The sequence below is a fragment of the Maniola jurtina genome, chromosome 17 (assembly GCF_905333055.1).
Source record: "Maniola jurtina chromosome 17, ilManJurt1.1, whole genome shotgun sequence".
Classification (NCBI taxonomy): domain Eukaryota; kingdom Metazoa; phylum Arthropoda; class Insecta; order Lepidoptera; family Nymphalidae; genus Maniola; species Maniola jurtina.
Genome location: NC_060045.1, coordinates 8331398 through 8348685, shown reverse-complemented (window position 1 = coordinate 8348685; position 17288 = coordinate 8331398). Strand labels below are relative to the sequence as shown.

The window sequence follows — 17288 nt, the reverse complement described above, 5'->3', positions numbered from 1 at the left end:
GGTCAACGTCAAACTTTTTTAGGGACCCATACCTTATAAAGAAAAAATGAACCCTTATAGGATCACTTTGTTGTCTGTTACGGATGTTGGAAAGGCGTTCCACACCTTAGCAGTTCCCATCAGAAAACTTTCGTGAGAGTTGATTGGATGTCGACCATATTATAAGGAAGGATTTTTGATCTTTGGAGGTTCTTGCTGCCTCTTCTCTGTGGAGCTTACTTAACTGGTGGCCCTGGTGGCATAGTTTTGACGTTTCATAGCTTTTTCATATACTTACTCGTAGATGTGTTACCATACGTAACACATCTACGATTAGTGTGTAGATAGTACCATAATAAGTTAACCTATATGTAATAACTAAGTATATTTTCTACATTTTTAGGGTTCCGTACCTCAAAAGGAAAAACGGAACCCTTATAGGATCACTTTGTTGTCTGTCTGTCAAGAAACCTATAGGGTACTTCCCGTTGACCTAGAATCATGTTTGGTAGGTAGGTAGGTTATAGCACAAATACAGGAATAAATCTGAAAACCACGAATTTGTGGTTACATCATATAAAAAAAAAATTAAAATGTGTTTCAATTTTCAAAATAAGATAACTATACCAAGTGCGGTATCACATGAAAGGGCTTTACCTGTACGTCCTAAAACAGATTTTTACTTATTTTTATGTAAGTATAATAGTTTTTGATTTATCGTGTAAAATGTTGGAAAAAACACCCGAGTACGGAACCCTCAGTGCGCGAGTCTGGCCGGTTTTTCATAAAATAAACAATTTTCAACATCTAACGTTACGAAAACCATTTTAGGTTGTAGTCTATTATGGCTATTAATGAAAGTTCCCAATTTGCGAGAAAATTGGAAAGAAACCTTTGTAAATATTTTACCTTGCGAATTTTTTAACGTATTTGATGAGGAAAGTACTAGTAATAATTGTACGAACGATTTTCCTGTAACATTCAACCGAAAAAAACCCGAGATATCACATCCAATAGGGAATATAATTTTGATGCGAAACATTCGAGAAACACAATATCAAAAACGATCATGACGTTTAGGGGCGTCGTCGGTAATGACTAACATCAGATGACTCGCCTTTGTTCGCTAATTGCTATACTCAATATTTAAAAAAAAATGTAATAAAAATATTGTAGGTACGACAGAAACCTTTCCGCAAGTCCCAACGACAACTCTGCAAACTCTCAACTCAATCGGATGAAAAATGCGGCAAACAAAAAGACAAACTGAATTATTATAATATGATTAGGTATAACTTATTAGTTTTCGACCGTCTTCAATTGTTATTAATATTATTATAATCTGTAACTTGTCGATAAATTATAGCAACGTTGTTGTTTAATCCTTTTTGGACGAATAGAAACTTACCGATAGATTACAGATGAATATCGAAACCAGACGTTAATCAACATTCAGTTTTTAGATAGAAATAGCTAAACATTTTTTGCGCAACGGATCAGCCTGGCTGTCCAGCGCGGAAATGCAGCCTTGGCACCATTCCACGCGGGCATGATTTGTACAGTAATTAGATAAGGCTAGCATTAAGTTTTATTGTAATATTTTTTTAAAAAAAAATAAAGATAGAAATATAATATTATATTATTTATATACTTTTTCGGGATAAAGCCTGGGGAAGTAGCTCCAACACGTAATTAGAGGCTTCACGAGATAATAAATTTCTGATAAAAAAATTAATCAGAATTTTGAGATAAATACAACAATCGGATAAGTTTCATTATTAGAATGTAAATCAACTCTTAATAGAAGCTGGATATCTGGTCAGGGCATAGTTTCACAAAGTTGGTTGGAACAATGCCCAATGTCGACACTTCCATTTCAGTATTAATGCCGACATTATTCCTTTGAAAGTATTGTTATTCAACACCTATCTAGTCCTACAAATGACATCACAAAATTTTCAAAAAAATATGTACAATAGTTTGGTTAATGGTCTTTAGTTATGTGGAGTTTTTTTTTTCAAATAATCGTTTATTACGATAAATACACGAATCTTATACAATAGTAGCTTCATATAAGATCGTGTATCAACTTCTTTACCTGTGCAACCATGAAAGTAAATCTTACATTTAATAATAGGGAATATATATATGATACACTTTCGAAACGTATTTTATTGTATTTCGACATTCTTTATGAAAAATTCACATTTGGGTAAAATAATCCTAGTCGGCCCTGCGCGGGAGACGCGACGCATACGGCAGGCGCCCTTCAGACGTGGTGGATGTGCGCAATTTTTCCCGCCAATCGCTCTCGATTTACGGAAAATATTTTTTGTGTAATTGTAGCGAAATTATTATTTATAAATTATTGAATAAGGATGATTTGTTTTAGTTTTAAGAAACTTTTATCATCTAAATATTAGTGAACTCCATAGTAAATAGGTACTTAGTAGTGTTTTTTAGAGTTATTTCGTTGTTTTAAATTGTGTTAGGTAGGTACGAAGGTATCATAGTCAAATATCAGGATGCCGAAAATATCTCGACTAAAACGATCTCAACTACAAAAGATTGAAAGCATGAAAATCGCGTAAGTACCTACCTATCTTCCCATATACCTATTATTACATAAAAATATTGTGCGGCACACTTTTTTGGCCCGATCCCTGGAATTGAATCCAAAACCTTGTCACCCATAGTGGAACATTGAAACTCCTGACTAACTAGGTACTACTACTTACTATAAACGGCCTCGCCCCCGGCTTCGTACCTACGGCTTTTTTGAAAATAAATAGGTACAGCCTATGTCACTCAGGAATAATGCTTACCAGAAAGCAGTAGCTTTCTACTGATGAAAGAATTTTCAAAATTGGTTCAGTAGTTCCAGAGATTACTTCATACAAACTTTTCTTCTTTTTATTATGAACTAGTTGATGCCCGCAGCTTCGCCCGCGTGGATTTTGGTTTTTAGATATCCCGTGGGAACTTTTGAGTTCCCAGAACAAAAGTAGTCTATCCGTACCGCGCGACAAAGTCTTTACTTGGTAAATATACCTTCAATATCAAGTTATAACCGACGACAGTTTCTAAATCCCATCCACTTTGGTGATCAGATCCCCTGCAGCATCAGGATTGAGGAGTTGGAATCTAAATTTTTTATAGAGCAATGTCGCAAAGTTCCTCTATCGATTAAAAAAAAATTTACTCAAATCGGTTCAGAAATCTCGAAGATTTCGGTATACATAGGTAGAAAAACAGAACTCCTTTTTTGAAAGTCGGTTAAAAAAGTAGCCTATGTTACACCCTGATGAATCCTCTACTTGTCTGTGAAAGTCCCGTCAAAATCGGTTCAGCCGTTCCGAAGATAAGTCTTTTCAAACAGACAGACAGACAGACAAAAATTTTAAAAACGTGTGATTCGGTTATGGTATCGTTCAAATAACCATATTATGAGCTTTATATGAGGTAGTTATTTCGAAATTACAGACAGACACTCCAATTTTATTTATTAGTATATAGATAAACACACACCATTCCTTGTTGCGTCATTCTTGTAAGCAGCTGGGCAAAATACTGTAAGTAGGTAAGTACTAAGTACCTACCTACCTACCGACACAGATTACAATAATGGTCAAAACTTATTTTATAAGTAGGTAGAGGTACCTATAAAAGTACCCCATAGTACGCGACAGGTAGACATGGCAATCGGGTAATGAGCCGCACATCACCCGCGCTATCCCGCACCGGGTTAGCGCGAGGGCTGTGCGGGTGAGTGGGACGTCCCCATCCCGATTGCCATGTCGACCTGTCCCGTACTATAGATGCTACTGTTATAATCTACCTCGACCTATCGCCGACTAAAGTTCGCGATAGGTCGAGATGGCAATTGGAATATGAGGCGGGGGGACGCCCCGCACACCTGCGCTCGCCCGCACCGCTCGCTAGCGCGGGGACTGTGCGGGTGTGCGGGGTGTCTCCACCCCGATTGCCATCTCGATTTGTCGTGTACGATATACCTTCATAATTATATTGCAAATTGTACGATAGGTACATAGGTAGGTTACTAACCAACAGATTCTTTGTTTACTTTTATTATTTTAGTTGTAGTTTACTCACGCCCCGAGGGTTCAGTACTCAGGTATTTTTTCGAAATTTTACACGATAAATCAAAAACTATTGTGCATAAAAATATATAACTACGTAGTAAAGCCCTTTCACAATATTATGATACCCCACTTGTTATAAATAGTTACCTTTGAAATTTGAAAATACTAATTATTTCTTGATGGCATAAATTTTTAGGGTTACGTACCTCAAAAGGAAAAACGGAACCCTTTTTTTGACCTATCTCATAGCCAGCGTTTGCAAATCTAAGCATACGTAGGGACTGACAGTTTATGGGTTTTATACTATGTAGTGATGACGCAGAGTTTTCGCGGCAGCTTATGAAAGTGGCAGAGGCGGCAAATAAATAAAAAAGACAGAATACCTTGAGCGTTTTTTACCCGACTATGGCAAAGCTGAAAGGAAGGGTTATGATTTTAGCAGTGTATGTATGTATGTATGTTTGTATCCAGATTCTGTGTGTTCCACCGTAGCGCCTAAACTACTGGGCCGATTTTGATGAATGAGGTGTCAATCGATTCGTTGTAAAGGCCCGGGTGACATAGGCTATATTTTATACGAAAAAAATCGGCCAGATGGATGTTACATCAAAAAAGTGAGGGTCTTAAAAAAAAAAAATTGCTATTGTGTCGAGTGAGATGTCCAATGAAAGAGGAAAAAATTTTGAGTTAATAAATATAAATATAGTTATTATTAAAATATACCAAGCGACAGAAAACCATTTTTTATTATAATTATTATTTCTTATTCAGCGCCACCTGTTGGTCATTCACGAGACCTCGGTTGGTCATCGCATCATAGACAACGGAAAAGTTTCAAATAAAAAAAAAGTTGAAAAAACTATAACCCGACTACGGAAAAATGAGACAACTTGAACCCGACTTGGTACAAGTAAAATAAACTAAAAAGAAAGAAACAAAACAAAACAAAAACAAGATAGGTGCTTAGTGCTATCATCGTCTTCATCGTCTTGAGTAAGATTCAATACAAATGCCGTGGTCGTGCGTTGTCGATAGCAAAAAGAAAATATTCTAATTTGGTAGACAAATAAAATCATTGGGAATGCCGTCAATCAAGGATAAGAAATACGCTGTCGACAACGCACGACCACGGCATTCGTATTGAATCTTACTCAAGACGATGCACTAAGCACCTATCTTGTTTCTTTCTTTTTAGTTTATTTTACTTGTACCAAGTCGAGTTCAAGTTGTCTCATTTTTCCGTAGTCGGGTTATAGTTTTTTCAACTTTTATTTAAAGCAAAACTTCTTTACCGGTTTCAGAAATAGTTAGTACTTAGTATTATGTCGAAATATATAGCCCTACTTATTAAGGCAAATTTTAGGGAAATAATTTTTAAGCCAGTCTCGTTCCGACTCGAGACTGAATGACTATTAAACGCTTTTGTGTTTAGGTCGCCATTTTGATTAAGTGATTGCAAAATCAAGTGCACTCTGATCAAATTAATATTGCAGTTAGGTTATTTAAAAGATCAAAACTCTTGATAAGCTTCTACGCGAACATTTTAATAACTTATAAAATTAACTAAATTATTGTTGCCCTTAGGGCTTTCACATCTAAATTGACTTCTGAATTCTGTTAAGTGTAGGCATTTTGTAAATTTATTCATAACTCACAATCTGCACTCTCACTCGGCACTGTGGTCAAAGTTATGAGTGAAATTTAAAAATAAAATAAAAATATCTAAATCACTGATTAATTTTTTGAATCAGATTTAATTTTCAGTAACAAGTTAAATAATTTTCTGTGTTAAAATAAACTGATGAAAATCACTAATACTGCCTCACTTTTATAATACCAAACATATTCTATTTTCATATATTTTATTCATTCATAAATTTAATATAAAAAATATATACTTTTTATTACCCCTACAAAACCATTTTTATTTCTCACCAACCATCCTTGTGTATAAATTCAATTAATCCAGTTTGTTAACATGATCTTATTTATATACCTATTGCATTTAAGTGGGAGGTCCTGGGTTCGATATCAAGCCCCCGATCGAGTCAGTATTTTACAATTTCCAAATTGGCTCAGGTCTGAACTCTGAACGGGTAGGACACTGGTTTACATATTATTATCCTTTACCCTTTTTAGGGTTGCGGACCTTAAAAGGAAAAACGGAACCCTTATAGGATCTCTTTGTCGTCTGTCTGTCCATCTGTCCGTCTGTCCGTCTGTCCGTCGTGTCTGTCAAGAAACCTATAGGGTACTTCCCGTTGACCTAGAGACATGAAACTTGGCAGGTAGGAAGGTCTTATAGCACAAGTACAGGAATAAATCTGAAAACCCCGCATTTGGTTACATCGTTTGAAAAAAAATTAAATGTGCTTTGATTTTCAAAGTAAGGTAACTATACCAAGTGGGGTATCATATGAAAGGGCTTTACCTGTACATTATAAAACATATTTTTATGAATAACAGTTTTTGATATATCGTGCAAAATGTTGGAAAAAATACCCGAGTACGGAACCCTAAGTGCGTGAGTCTGACTCACACTTGGCCGGTTTTTTCAAATATCAATTGACGGATAGAACTTAAATGGCAAGCACTTTCTTAAATTTTATGCATTATAGCACGATTCAATATTGACTCTGAATGTAGTCTTAGTAAAGTCAAAGTACGCTTCACATCGTCACTTACTACCTACTGCTATTTACCAGGTGAGATAGCAAACAAGTGCTAATTTATAATTGAATAAAAAATATTAATTCAGGTCTTTTACGATATCAACACACATTAAATTTTCTCCATTGCCGCTTCTAACATGCTTTTGCTCTATGGAAAAAAAACCAACCGAGTGCGAGTCAGACTCGCGCACCGAGGGTCCCGTACTCGGGTATTTTTTTCAATTTTGCATAATAAATCAATCACTATTATGCATAATAAAAAAAACCCCCACCAATACTAAAAAATAAAAAATAATTTAATTTTTATCGAACACATTATTATGTATACAGGAGTAAAATGTAGTTCTATAGTATCATTTTTTGGATAGTAAATTAAATTGCTTTTACTATTTAGTGTTGATGGTTTTTAAGTTTTTTTTTATCTATTTTTAGGGTTAAGAAAAAACGGAACCCATAAAGGATCACTTTGTTGTCTATCTGTCCGTCTGTCCGTCGTGTCTGTCAAGAAAACCTATGGGGTACTTCCTGTCGACCTAGAATCATGAAATTTGGAATTTTGAATGAATATTTTTTTTGTGATGTAACCTCAAATTCAAGGTTTTCGGATTTATTCCTTTATACTTGTACTATAAGACCTACCTACCAGCCCAATTTCATGATTTTAGATCTACGGGAAGTACCCTATGGATTTTCTTGACAGACACGACAAACGGACACACAAACAGATAGACAGACGGTCAGACAACAAAGTGTTCCCAGAAGGGTTCCGTTTTTCCTTTTGAGGCACGGAACCCTAAAAAGCTAAGCGCATCGGTGCTATGTCGTTTCTTTTTTCGCCAATGTTGAGGTTGTTAACTTGGTTGACCTGTAGCCGTAGTACAGTTTACCGCCACTAGATGGCGGTAAAAATTAAAGTAAATTAATGTCGAGGTGTAGAGGGGCGAGAGGGAACCAAATGCTCGAGGCCATTCGAAACTTGGAGCGTCTTAAATGTTCAATTTAAACTCGACTGTTCTGATGTGGGTTCTGTTACAGCTGCTACGGTTCTTTTCTTTTTATCCTTCTCTTAATTTATATGAATTTTTAAACTTTCATTCATGCCTTTTGTTCTTCAGTTAATTGAAAAAGTTTCGTGTGGGGTAGACATTACAATAGATAGTAATACAGGTACAGGATAGGTAGGTATATACTTACCTAACCTAGACGGCTTTCTTGATTTTCCTAAACGTGTAGTAAAAGGAACAGGTGTAATTGCGACCATAATACGTAACTATATGCGGTATATCCTATATCCTACTAATATTATAAACCCGAAAGTTTGTATGTAGGGATGGATAGATGTATGGATGTTTGTTACTCTTTCACACAAAAACTACTAGACGAATTTGGCTTAAATTTGGAATGAAGATAGATTATATCCTGGACTAGCTGATGCGCGCAGCTTCGCCCGCGTGGATTGGTCAGATCCCCTGCAGTATCAGGATTGAGGAGTTGGAATCCAAACTTTTTATGAAACAATGTCGCAAAGTTCCTGTATCGATTAAAAAAGAAATGACGCAAATCGGTTCAGAAATCACGGAGATTTCGGTGTACATAGGTAGAAAAACACAACTTCCTTTTTGAAAGTCGGTTAAAAAAGAAGCCTATGTTACTCCCTGGTCAATTCTCTACTTGTCTGTGAAAATCCCGTCAAAATCGGTTCAGCCGTTCCGAAGATTAGCCTTTTCAAACAGACAGACAGACAGACAGACAGACAGACAGACAGACAGACAGACAGACAAAAATTTTAAAAACGTGTGATTCAGTTATAGTATCGTTGAAATAACCATGTGACCTTAATATGCGGTAGTTATTTCGATATTACAGACAGACACTCCAATTTTATTTATTAGTATAGATTAACACATACGCTACCCTGATCCCTGAATCTCCCTGAATTTTATCCCTGAAAATCAATGTGTTCCCACGGTTTTTTTTAAATCTGTATCCACGGGAACGAAGTCACGAGCGTCAGCAGCTAGTCTATACTAATATAATAAAGAGGAAACCTTTGTATTTTTAACCGACTTCCAAAAAAGGAGGAGGTTCTCAATTCGTCGGGATCTTTTTTTTTTATTTTTTTTTTATTTTTTATGTATGTTCCCCGATTACTCAAAGACCCCTGGACCGATTTGGAAATTTTTTTTTTGTTTGAAAGGGTATACTATGCAGGTGGTCCCATATAAATTTGGTGAAGATCTGATGAATATCTTCGGAGATGGAGAACAGAACTCCTCAATGGATAAGAGCAAATTGCTCGCGATCAGTGTAATAGCTTAGTAAACAGTAGGGTTTTAACTGGGCATAGCATATTATAGTACAGTGGGGCCACTAAAAATTGTGAAATAAAAAATTTTCAAAAGAAAAATAAAACCGACTTCAAAAACCAAAAACACTAAAAAGTAGAAAATAATTTTTGTTTAGCTACACATGTAATGTACCTAGGTATGAAGTCGGGCGAGCTTCACTCTTGGATTTCTAATTTTGTTTTAATATGCTCGCTCGACTTCATACCTAGGTACATTACATGTGTAGCTAAACAAAAATTATTTTCTACTTTTTAGTGTTTTTGGTTTTTGAAGTCGGTTTTATTTTTTTGTATGTTTGTATTGAATAGGCTCAAGAACTACTGGACCGATTTCAAAATTTCTTTTACCATTAGTAGGATTCTTCCGAATCCGTATAGGCTATATTTTATCCCGGAAAATAGGATTTTTCGTGGTACCCGTGCGAAGCCGGGGCGGGTCGCTAGTAGATTATAATTGTAGACACGAAGCAATTTGCCCTCGGGGTTTTTCGGGATTATTCCACCCGCAATTTGCCACTGAATATCATGTTTCCATTTTGACTACGCGACGTTGATTGCGAACTGAAAAAACCTTATGCACTGGCTTTTACTTTTTGAAACTTTTAATACGCTATGGTAGGTATGTGGCATAACAAAAATCGTACAAAAATAGGTATTTCAGATAGAGGTACTTAATAACATAGTTACATCTAGCTATACTATAATTATTATAAGGTCAAGTGGGGTAAGAGAAACATACTTTACTGGTTTGTGAACATTTTGGCCTTCAGCTATCAAAATTATACATTTATTTCGATATTAATTGAAACAAATCTTCGCTTTTGAAATATACTAACATTTTTTTTGATACAGAACTAGATTGTTTGTATAATTACGGCACAATTTAGCAACAAAGCTAGGTCATAAAAATGTTCCTCTTACCCGAGATTTGGGGTAAGAGGAACACTCGATACTTTTAAGTAATAACTCGTGTTTTTAAGTGTTTATATAGCATGTATTAAATTATTTTTTTGAGTTAAGGGAATGAAAACCTTACCTCGTTTAAAATAAGGTCATATTTAGGCTGACAGCATACAAAAACGAAATTTGGGGTAACAGGAACATATAGGTAAGGTCAGAGGTGCTAAACTTTTTCTGGTATTAAATGAACGTATTAAAAATAGCTTTCCGCCCGCGACTTCGTCCGCGTTTTGGTTATATCGCGCTTGGCACAATTTTTCAAAACATGAACCCCCTTTAGTGTCCCGTGATCGGTTAAAATGAAGCCTATGCCCCTAGCCCCGGGTGTCAAGCTACCTACCTTCCAAATTTCTTAAGATTGGTTCAGTGGTTTAGGCGTGGAAACGCAACAGACAGACAGACAGACATACAGACAGACAGACAGACAGACAGACAGAAAGACAGACTTTCGCATTTATAATATTGGTCGGAATAGTTGGGATAGAAATGTATTCTAAAAACAGATATGGTTTTAGTAAATTTCTTTACTTAATTACAATTTAAAAAATTAACTCGTAAGGAACAAAACAAACTTCTAACAATTTTGAACTTTTCTCACTTTGGCCTATACGCGTAATTGTAAACAACAATGTATCACAACAAAAATACTGTCACAAACAATAACATTCGTAGTGAAACTATAACATAATGTTTTGAAATATAACTATAACATAATGTTTTGAGGCTGCATAACCTGACAAAGCGCCACTTTTAACGGCCCTAACTACTTCTAATAGTTTTTCTTTCGGGTAAGAACTTCTATCGGTCTTTTTTTCGTAAGCTCGAGGCATTTTGCTTTTTCTGTAACAAATAAACAGTTAAACAAATCATGTCTATTTACGGAACGTGTTATACCGGCTGACTTTTTAAGTCCTGGCCAAAATTCGTAGGATAAACCTTAACCTTTTGTATGGGACCAACTTTCGTACTCGAAAAAAAAAATCTACTAAGTATTTCATACATTTTGGTCACAACTGATCGATACTTTTGTATGGGACAGCTGACTTTTTATTTAGAAAAAGTTGTTCATATTCATAGGTAGGTTTATCCTACAAATCTTGGCCAGTACTTAAAAGTCAGCCGGTATTTTAGTGGATTTTAAAAACGTTTGTTACCCCTGAAACCGGGAAAGAGGAACATATGTTTCTCTTAACCTAGTACAGCCGTTCCTCTTTCCCAGCTTGCCATTTTGAAGGTTATGTTTTTATTGACATCGAAAAAGCACTAAAAACACACACTACAAACAATACAATACGTAGAAAATAAAGATTAAATGTAATAATTACACTTACCATAGCAATCAACCGCAAAACTGATGTTTTTAATATTTTAATAACACAAACAAGGAACGCCGCTAGGTCTTGGTTTTTTTAGTTTGACAACTGATTTTTTTTTCTCTCTTTTACTCGCTTATCTGCCGTGTTGTAGCGCCATCTATCCAAGAATATATGAACTACGCCTAATACTGTTATATCAACGTAGTGACCATAGAGCTCGCCGTTATAGTTTTCTTTTTACTAGGTACAGTTTCTCTTCCCCCCGCGTCCCTCTTACCCCACCTGACCTTAATATAATTCACATTCAGATAATGTTGTGACTCGTCCCATTGTTTTGTACATTTATTGATGATTCATAATATTATATAGAGAAAAGATTTGTTTGTTTATTAATTTATTAATAACTAGCGACCCGCCCCGGCTTCGCACGGGTGGACATTTATTTTTTCTATTTTCCGGGATAAAATATAGCCTATACGGATTCGGAAGAATCCCTCTAAGTAATGGTAAAAGAAATTTTGAAATCGGTCCAGTTTGTTGTGTAGTTTTTGAGCCTTTTCAATACAAACATACTTGAAAAATACAAAGGTTTCCTCTTTATAATATTAGTATAGAAGTATAGATAATCGCTAAATTCTGAAACTACTAAACCGACTTTAATAATTCTTTCAACATAAGAAAGCTACTTTGTCCAGAAGTAACTAACGTAAGCCATAAATCATTGATTATGTACCGCAGCCAAAGTCGCGGAAAAAAGTTATCAGGTAATAATAATGTCTTTGGGTAGGTATTACAAGGGTTATAAGTCCATGGGATCATTGTAACTTGTAAGACATAGCCCAAACGATTCCTAAGCTGAAGAATCTTTGGAATTAGTCGGTTGAGGTTTATATAAGTATAATAAATAAAACGATTATTTTGTATTTTTGTTAAAAAAAAAACTATATTTACTTATCACACAAAATAAAACATGTCAAAAACAAAACACTTCACAGTCATAAGTTACTCACTTCGGAGCTAGTATGCGTTATGTGAATCATATTTCAAATCCTATAGTATCGGATTTCCAGCTACAAACTTTGATAAATTTATTTTCAAACTTGGGAAACAGAACCGTACTTAACTGCAACACAATTATCGCGAAGCTTCCTTACGAGATTCTGAATATTTAATCTACACTATTAGTAGTACTATTAGACAGATTTTCGCTATTTTATGTGTCAAGTTTCATACAAAATCTTGGAGCAAAATTCCCTTGGGTGGAGTTTCCACTTCGCAATTAACTTTGATATGGTAGGGAATGTGGTTATTTAAAAGGGCGGATCAAAAAGCTAGCAACGATGTTTCCTCTGGTGCTGCAAATTTTCATGGGCGGGTGACTCGTCTAATCATTCCTGATCCTTTAAAAATCGCGAGGGATCACCAGGATTTAGGAATGCAATTCCTTACAGCATCAGGGTTGAGGAGTTGCATGGGTCCTCGAGGTCGGTTAAAAGTAGCCTATGTTACTCCCTGGCCAATCCTCTAGTTGTCTGTGAAAATCCCGTCAAAATCGGTTTAGCCGTTCAGACAGAAAAAAATTTTAAAAACGTGTCATTCGGTTATGGTATCGTTCAAATAACCATATGAGCTTAATATGAGGTAGTTATTTCGAAATTACAGACAGACACTCCAATTTTATTTACTAGTATAGGTATGTAGGTTATGGGTTTCTGTATTATCATACTTTTAAATACGGGGTAACCTCTAAAATACGTGGCATCTGGCAATCCTAGTGAGGATGAAACTGCTTTTACCCTTGCTTGCGTTTTAATCGAACTTCTTTTGTTCCAGAAGAGCGCGTAATCGCGCGAATGGTTGCCGGAGATGAGAGCGCCGCGGCGCATGACAAGTGCGCTGCTGCTGCCATTTGCATTGCTGTCACTTCCACATGCACATGCAGCCAACGTCACAACGTACAGAGTGAGTGCCTACTAGGGCTTGAGCTCCGGAATTGCTTTGGCGTAACTCCGGAGCTTCTGAAAATTACAGAATCGTTAAAAAAAAATTATAAAACCGGAGTTATCATGAACATAACCGGAGTTTCGATTTTCACATTTTTAGAAAAAAGTCGAGCTTTTCAGCGTTTACATATATAGCATAGAGTCTACATAAATCGTACATATTATGGAATAGGATAAAACTGATCCAACTTATCGATAGGTATAACGTAATAAAAAAATCTAAAAGATAAATCTTACAAATTTATTTTACCAGATCGTAAAATAAACTGATTTGTTTGAACCTGACTTGTGCTAATAAAAGTACGTCGATACTAAACGTTTATATTTACCCCGTGCAGAGTAGAAGTGGAAGGGTGCTTCAAATAGCGAAGGGCCCTTCTAAATGAGGAGCTGTGAGTGGCCGACACGTATTTAGAGCACCCTGAACGTTCCGTCGTGCTGACGTTAGACAACTTTAGTCATAATATTGTACATAGACCTCTAAGACCTGTGTGTGGCAATTGTAGGGCACTGGAACAAGAGATTAGGTACCTAAAAATATAAAAGGAAAAGCTAACTGCCTGACTGGCCTATCAACACACAGCTCAAACTACTGGACTGATCAGGCTGAGGTTTGGCGGAGTCCACGCAGATGAAGTCGCGGCCATAAGCTAGTAAAATATAGAGCAATCAATTTCTAAAAGGCATCAGTTACTAACCCCCGACCCAAAAAAAGGGGTGTTATAAGTTTGACGTGTGTATCTGTGTATCTGTCTGTGGCATCGTATCTCCTAAACTAATATGAACCGATTTTAATTTAGTTTTTTTTGTTTGAAAGGTGGCTTGATTGAGAGTGTTCTTAGCTATGATCCAAGAAAATCGGTTCAGCCGTTTTGAAAGTTATCAGCTCTTTTCTAGTTACTGTATGTAACCTTCACTTGTCGGGGGTGTTATAAATTTTTAATTTACACTTGTTATTTCTTGGTAAAAGGACTTTCGCATTTACTGAGACTCTATGAAACTAGTAGAGCTTACGTCGAATAAATAAATATACGTGAGTATAGCCGTAACAATCTATAGGTACCTACTCATTAATAGCTAGCTCCCTGTATAATATTTCCTTGCCAAATTATTGGTATAAATTGTTAGCACACTCATCATTAATATACTGAATAACTACTTTAACGCTATCAATTTGACCGGTATTTGTATCAAACAATCAATATACCTACTCGTAGAGTAAAATTGCAATCGACCTAAATAGTAGGTACCTAATGAGTTATGCCACATTTGAGAGTGATCGAGCAATTAAGTAGGTAGATATGGCTTTTAAATAATATACCATCATCATCATCAACACATGGCCGGCTGACTACTGAGCACGGATCTTGTCACAGAATGAGAAGAGTGTGGCCATAGTTTACCACGCTGGCCAAGTGTGGATTGGCATATTTCCCACACCTTTGAGGATATTGTGGAGAACTCTCATCCAGGCAGGCATCCTTATGATGTTTTCCTTCACCGTTAAATATACACAAGAAACGTTAGAGGTGCGTGCCCGGGATCGAATCCCAGACCCCCCGAATCGAAGCCCGAACATCTTAGCCACAATAACCTCAACCTCAATAGCTCAACGGTTATAGGAGCGGACTGAATTCCGAAAGGTCGGCGTTTCAAACCCCACCCGTTGCACTATTGTCGTACCCACTCCTAGCACAAGCTTAACGCTTAGTTGGAGGGGAAAGGGGAATGTTAGACATGATTAAAATGACTAATATTCTTTAAAAAAAAATAACCAACATAACAATATATGTACCTACCTATGTACTTAATTGTTTTACTATGATTTTTAAAAATATCTCGTTGTTTTATGTATAAAATATGCTTGTTGATTTGTTCCCTCCCTGTATCATAATTCATTCGTCGATTAGACTTACATAGGTACCCTATACCTACAATCGATTAATGGATAGTTTGATTCAACGACGTTTCTATTAAACGGTCAAGAGTTGAGTAAATTGCAATCGACCAATAAATGCCCAAACTGCACTTCATTGCCTACCACTGACAGGCTTATTGCTTGCCAATATGTGCAATACTACATGTTGCTATGGATATTACATGTTGTCCCGTAGCATGTATTTAAACCGATTTTGAAAGGACTTTTGAAAAGTCAGGTAGAGGAGTTTTTTTGATCTTAATTTTTATCTATGGGACTTTTGGCCGACACGGACACGCCAACCCCAGGTAGAGGACTTTGCAAAGAGTAATAACAGGCTATTAGCTGATGACAGAGACTTCGTCCGCGTGATTTAGGTAGGTAAGAAATCCGTAGTTACGCTTTGATTTTCTGGAATAAAATGTAGCCTAAAGGTATTTGTTTCTGAGATGCAAGATCTGTACCAAATAGATGATGCCCGCGACCCCTTCGTGTGGATTTATGTTATTCATAAATCCCGCGGGAACTCTTGGATTTTCTGGAACAAAAAATAACCTACTTATGTCTTTTCCCGTAGCAAGCTATTTCTGTAACTACCTTACGTCAGAATCGGTCGTGAAATCGTCGATATGCCGTGAACAGCTAGCAGACGGGCAGACACACAGACAATCATTCGCATTTATAATATTAGTATGGATTTTTTGATTATTATTATTATTTATCTGCCAGGGAGTATCATAGGTAATCAAAGTATGGATTTCAAGCCGGAATGTTTGTTCCGATGTAAACAATGATTCAATGGGGACGAATTTGAGGGTGACTGTTATTTAGGCAACAAGTAAGCTAACTTGGACTATTTTCTTTTGTAGGAAAAACTGGAGTCGTCACTCCGGCTCGTCCACGCAGTCGCCACAGGCGCGACCGGAGCGCTCTGTGTCACGCATCGCTACGGTCGTCTGCGAGCGCCCATGCACACAGCGCGGTGGAACGCGGCAAGGGCCCGGGCAGATCTCGCCGCTAACATCCTGCATCAAGTGGGCCTGGAGACCGCTGGTAAACACAATCGAATAATTCAAGGCAATAGGCTCAGCGAGACGGTCAAATCGATGTACATCACGCATCGATACAATCGTCTGTGAGCACCAATGACCACCGCGAGGTTGAACGCAGCAAGGACCCGGTTGATTATGTTTTCTCATGTGCACGCAATTCTTCCTGGTGCAGTCCTCTTTCAAGTTTTCTCCCAAGCTTGGTGATGTCATCTCACCCACGAGATGATTGTCTTCCAACATTTCTTTTTACGTTACTCCGGTACTTCCGGTCTCCATTCAAGTAGCAAACGGGTCCATCGGTCATCTATAGTCTCAAAGACATGACCTTTCCGTCTCGATTTCGACCTGAAGACTTACAAAACAATGTCGTTAATTCCGTTCTCAAATAGTTCAGAGCAATAGACTCGGCGGGACGATCAAATCGATTTACGTCACGCATCGATACGGCTGCCTGCAAGCTTCAATGCACACATGGAACTGCAATTTCGTGAGACAATCTTGCCCCAAACATTTTACATTGCAACGAGGTTTGGGAGACCTTGTAAGGATAATCGAATAATTTCGAAACAATATAGACTTGGCAAAACGACCAATCGATTTATTTCATGCACATGAATATTCATTTCGTTTTCGGACGTTTCTGCGAGCATAAAAACTTGTGGTAGTTCTCTGCTTACTTAATTGGTAGAGGGTAGAGCGTTTGACAACTAAGAAAGCTTGTATCTGCGTCTGCAATTGGTATCTTATGAATAAAAAGTAGGTACCACAAGTCCAATAATATAACGCTTTTCATTTTAAAGGAAAACAGAGGCACTGAATGTTATTAGCGACATCAACTACCAAGGCACACAAACAATATGAGAGCTCGCGACCGCAAATCTCATCAATCAACCAGCATAAACACTGTCAGTACGCGCTCAGAACGACATAATGGCGAT

At 36.9% G+C, this 17288-nt stretch overlaps 1 protein-coding gene and 1 long non-coding RNA gene across 3 annotated transcripts in view; one reads left to right on the top strand and one right to left on the bottom strand.

The window, feature by feature from the left end:
* Nucleotides 1–17288, top strand: part of LOC123873608 (probable G-protein coupled receptor CG31760) — a 58174-nt gene that overhangs the window by 25436 nt on the left and 15450 nt on the right. For both annotated transcript variants that reach the window (XM_045918527.1, XM_045918528.1), the window contains 2 exons: nt 13211–13339; nt 16168–16351. In XM_045918527.1, the coding sequence (XP_045774483.1) occupies nt 13244–13339; nt 16168–16351 (280 nt within the window). In that variant the 5' untranslated portion in view covers nt 13211–13243. The remainder of the gene's footprint in view (nt 1–13210; nt 13340–16167; nt 16352–17288) is intronic.
* On the bottom strand, nt 10851–11445 carry LOC123873626. The gene is made up of 2 exons (XR_006797727.1): nt 11393–11445; nt 10851–10901 (listed from the first exon to the last, which is right to left on the bottom strand). It is a non-coding gene; the product is annotated as an uncharacterized LOC123873626 (long non-coding RNA).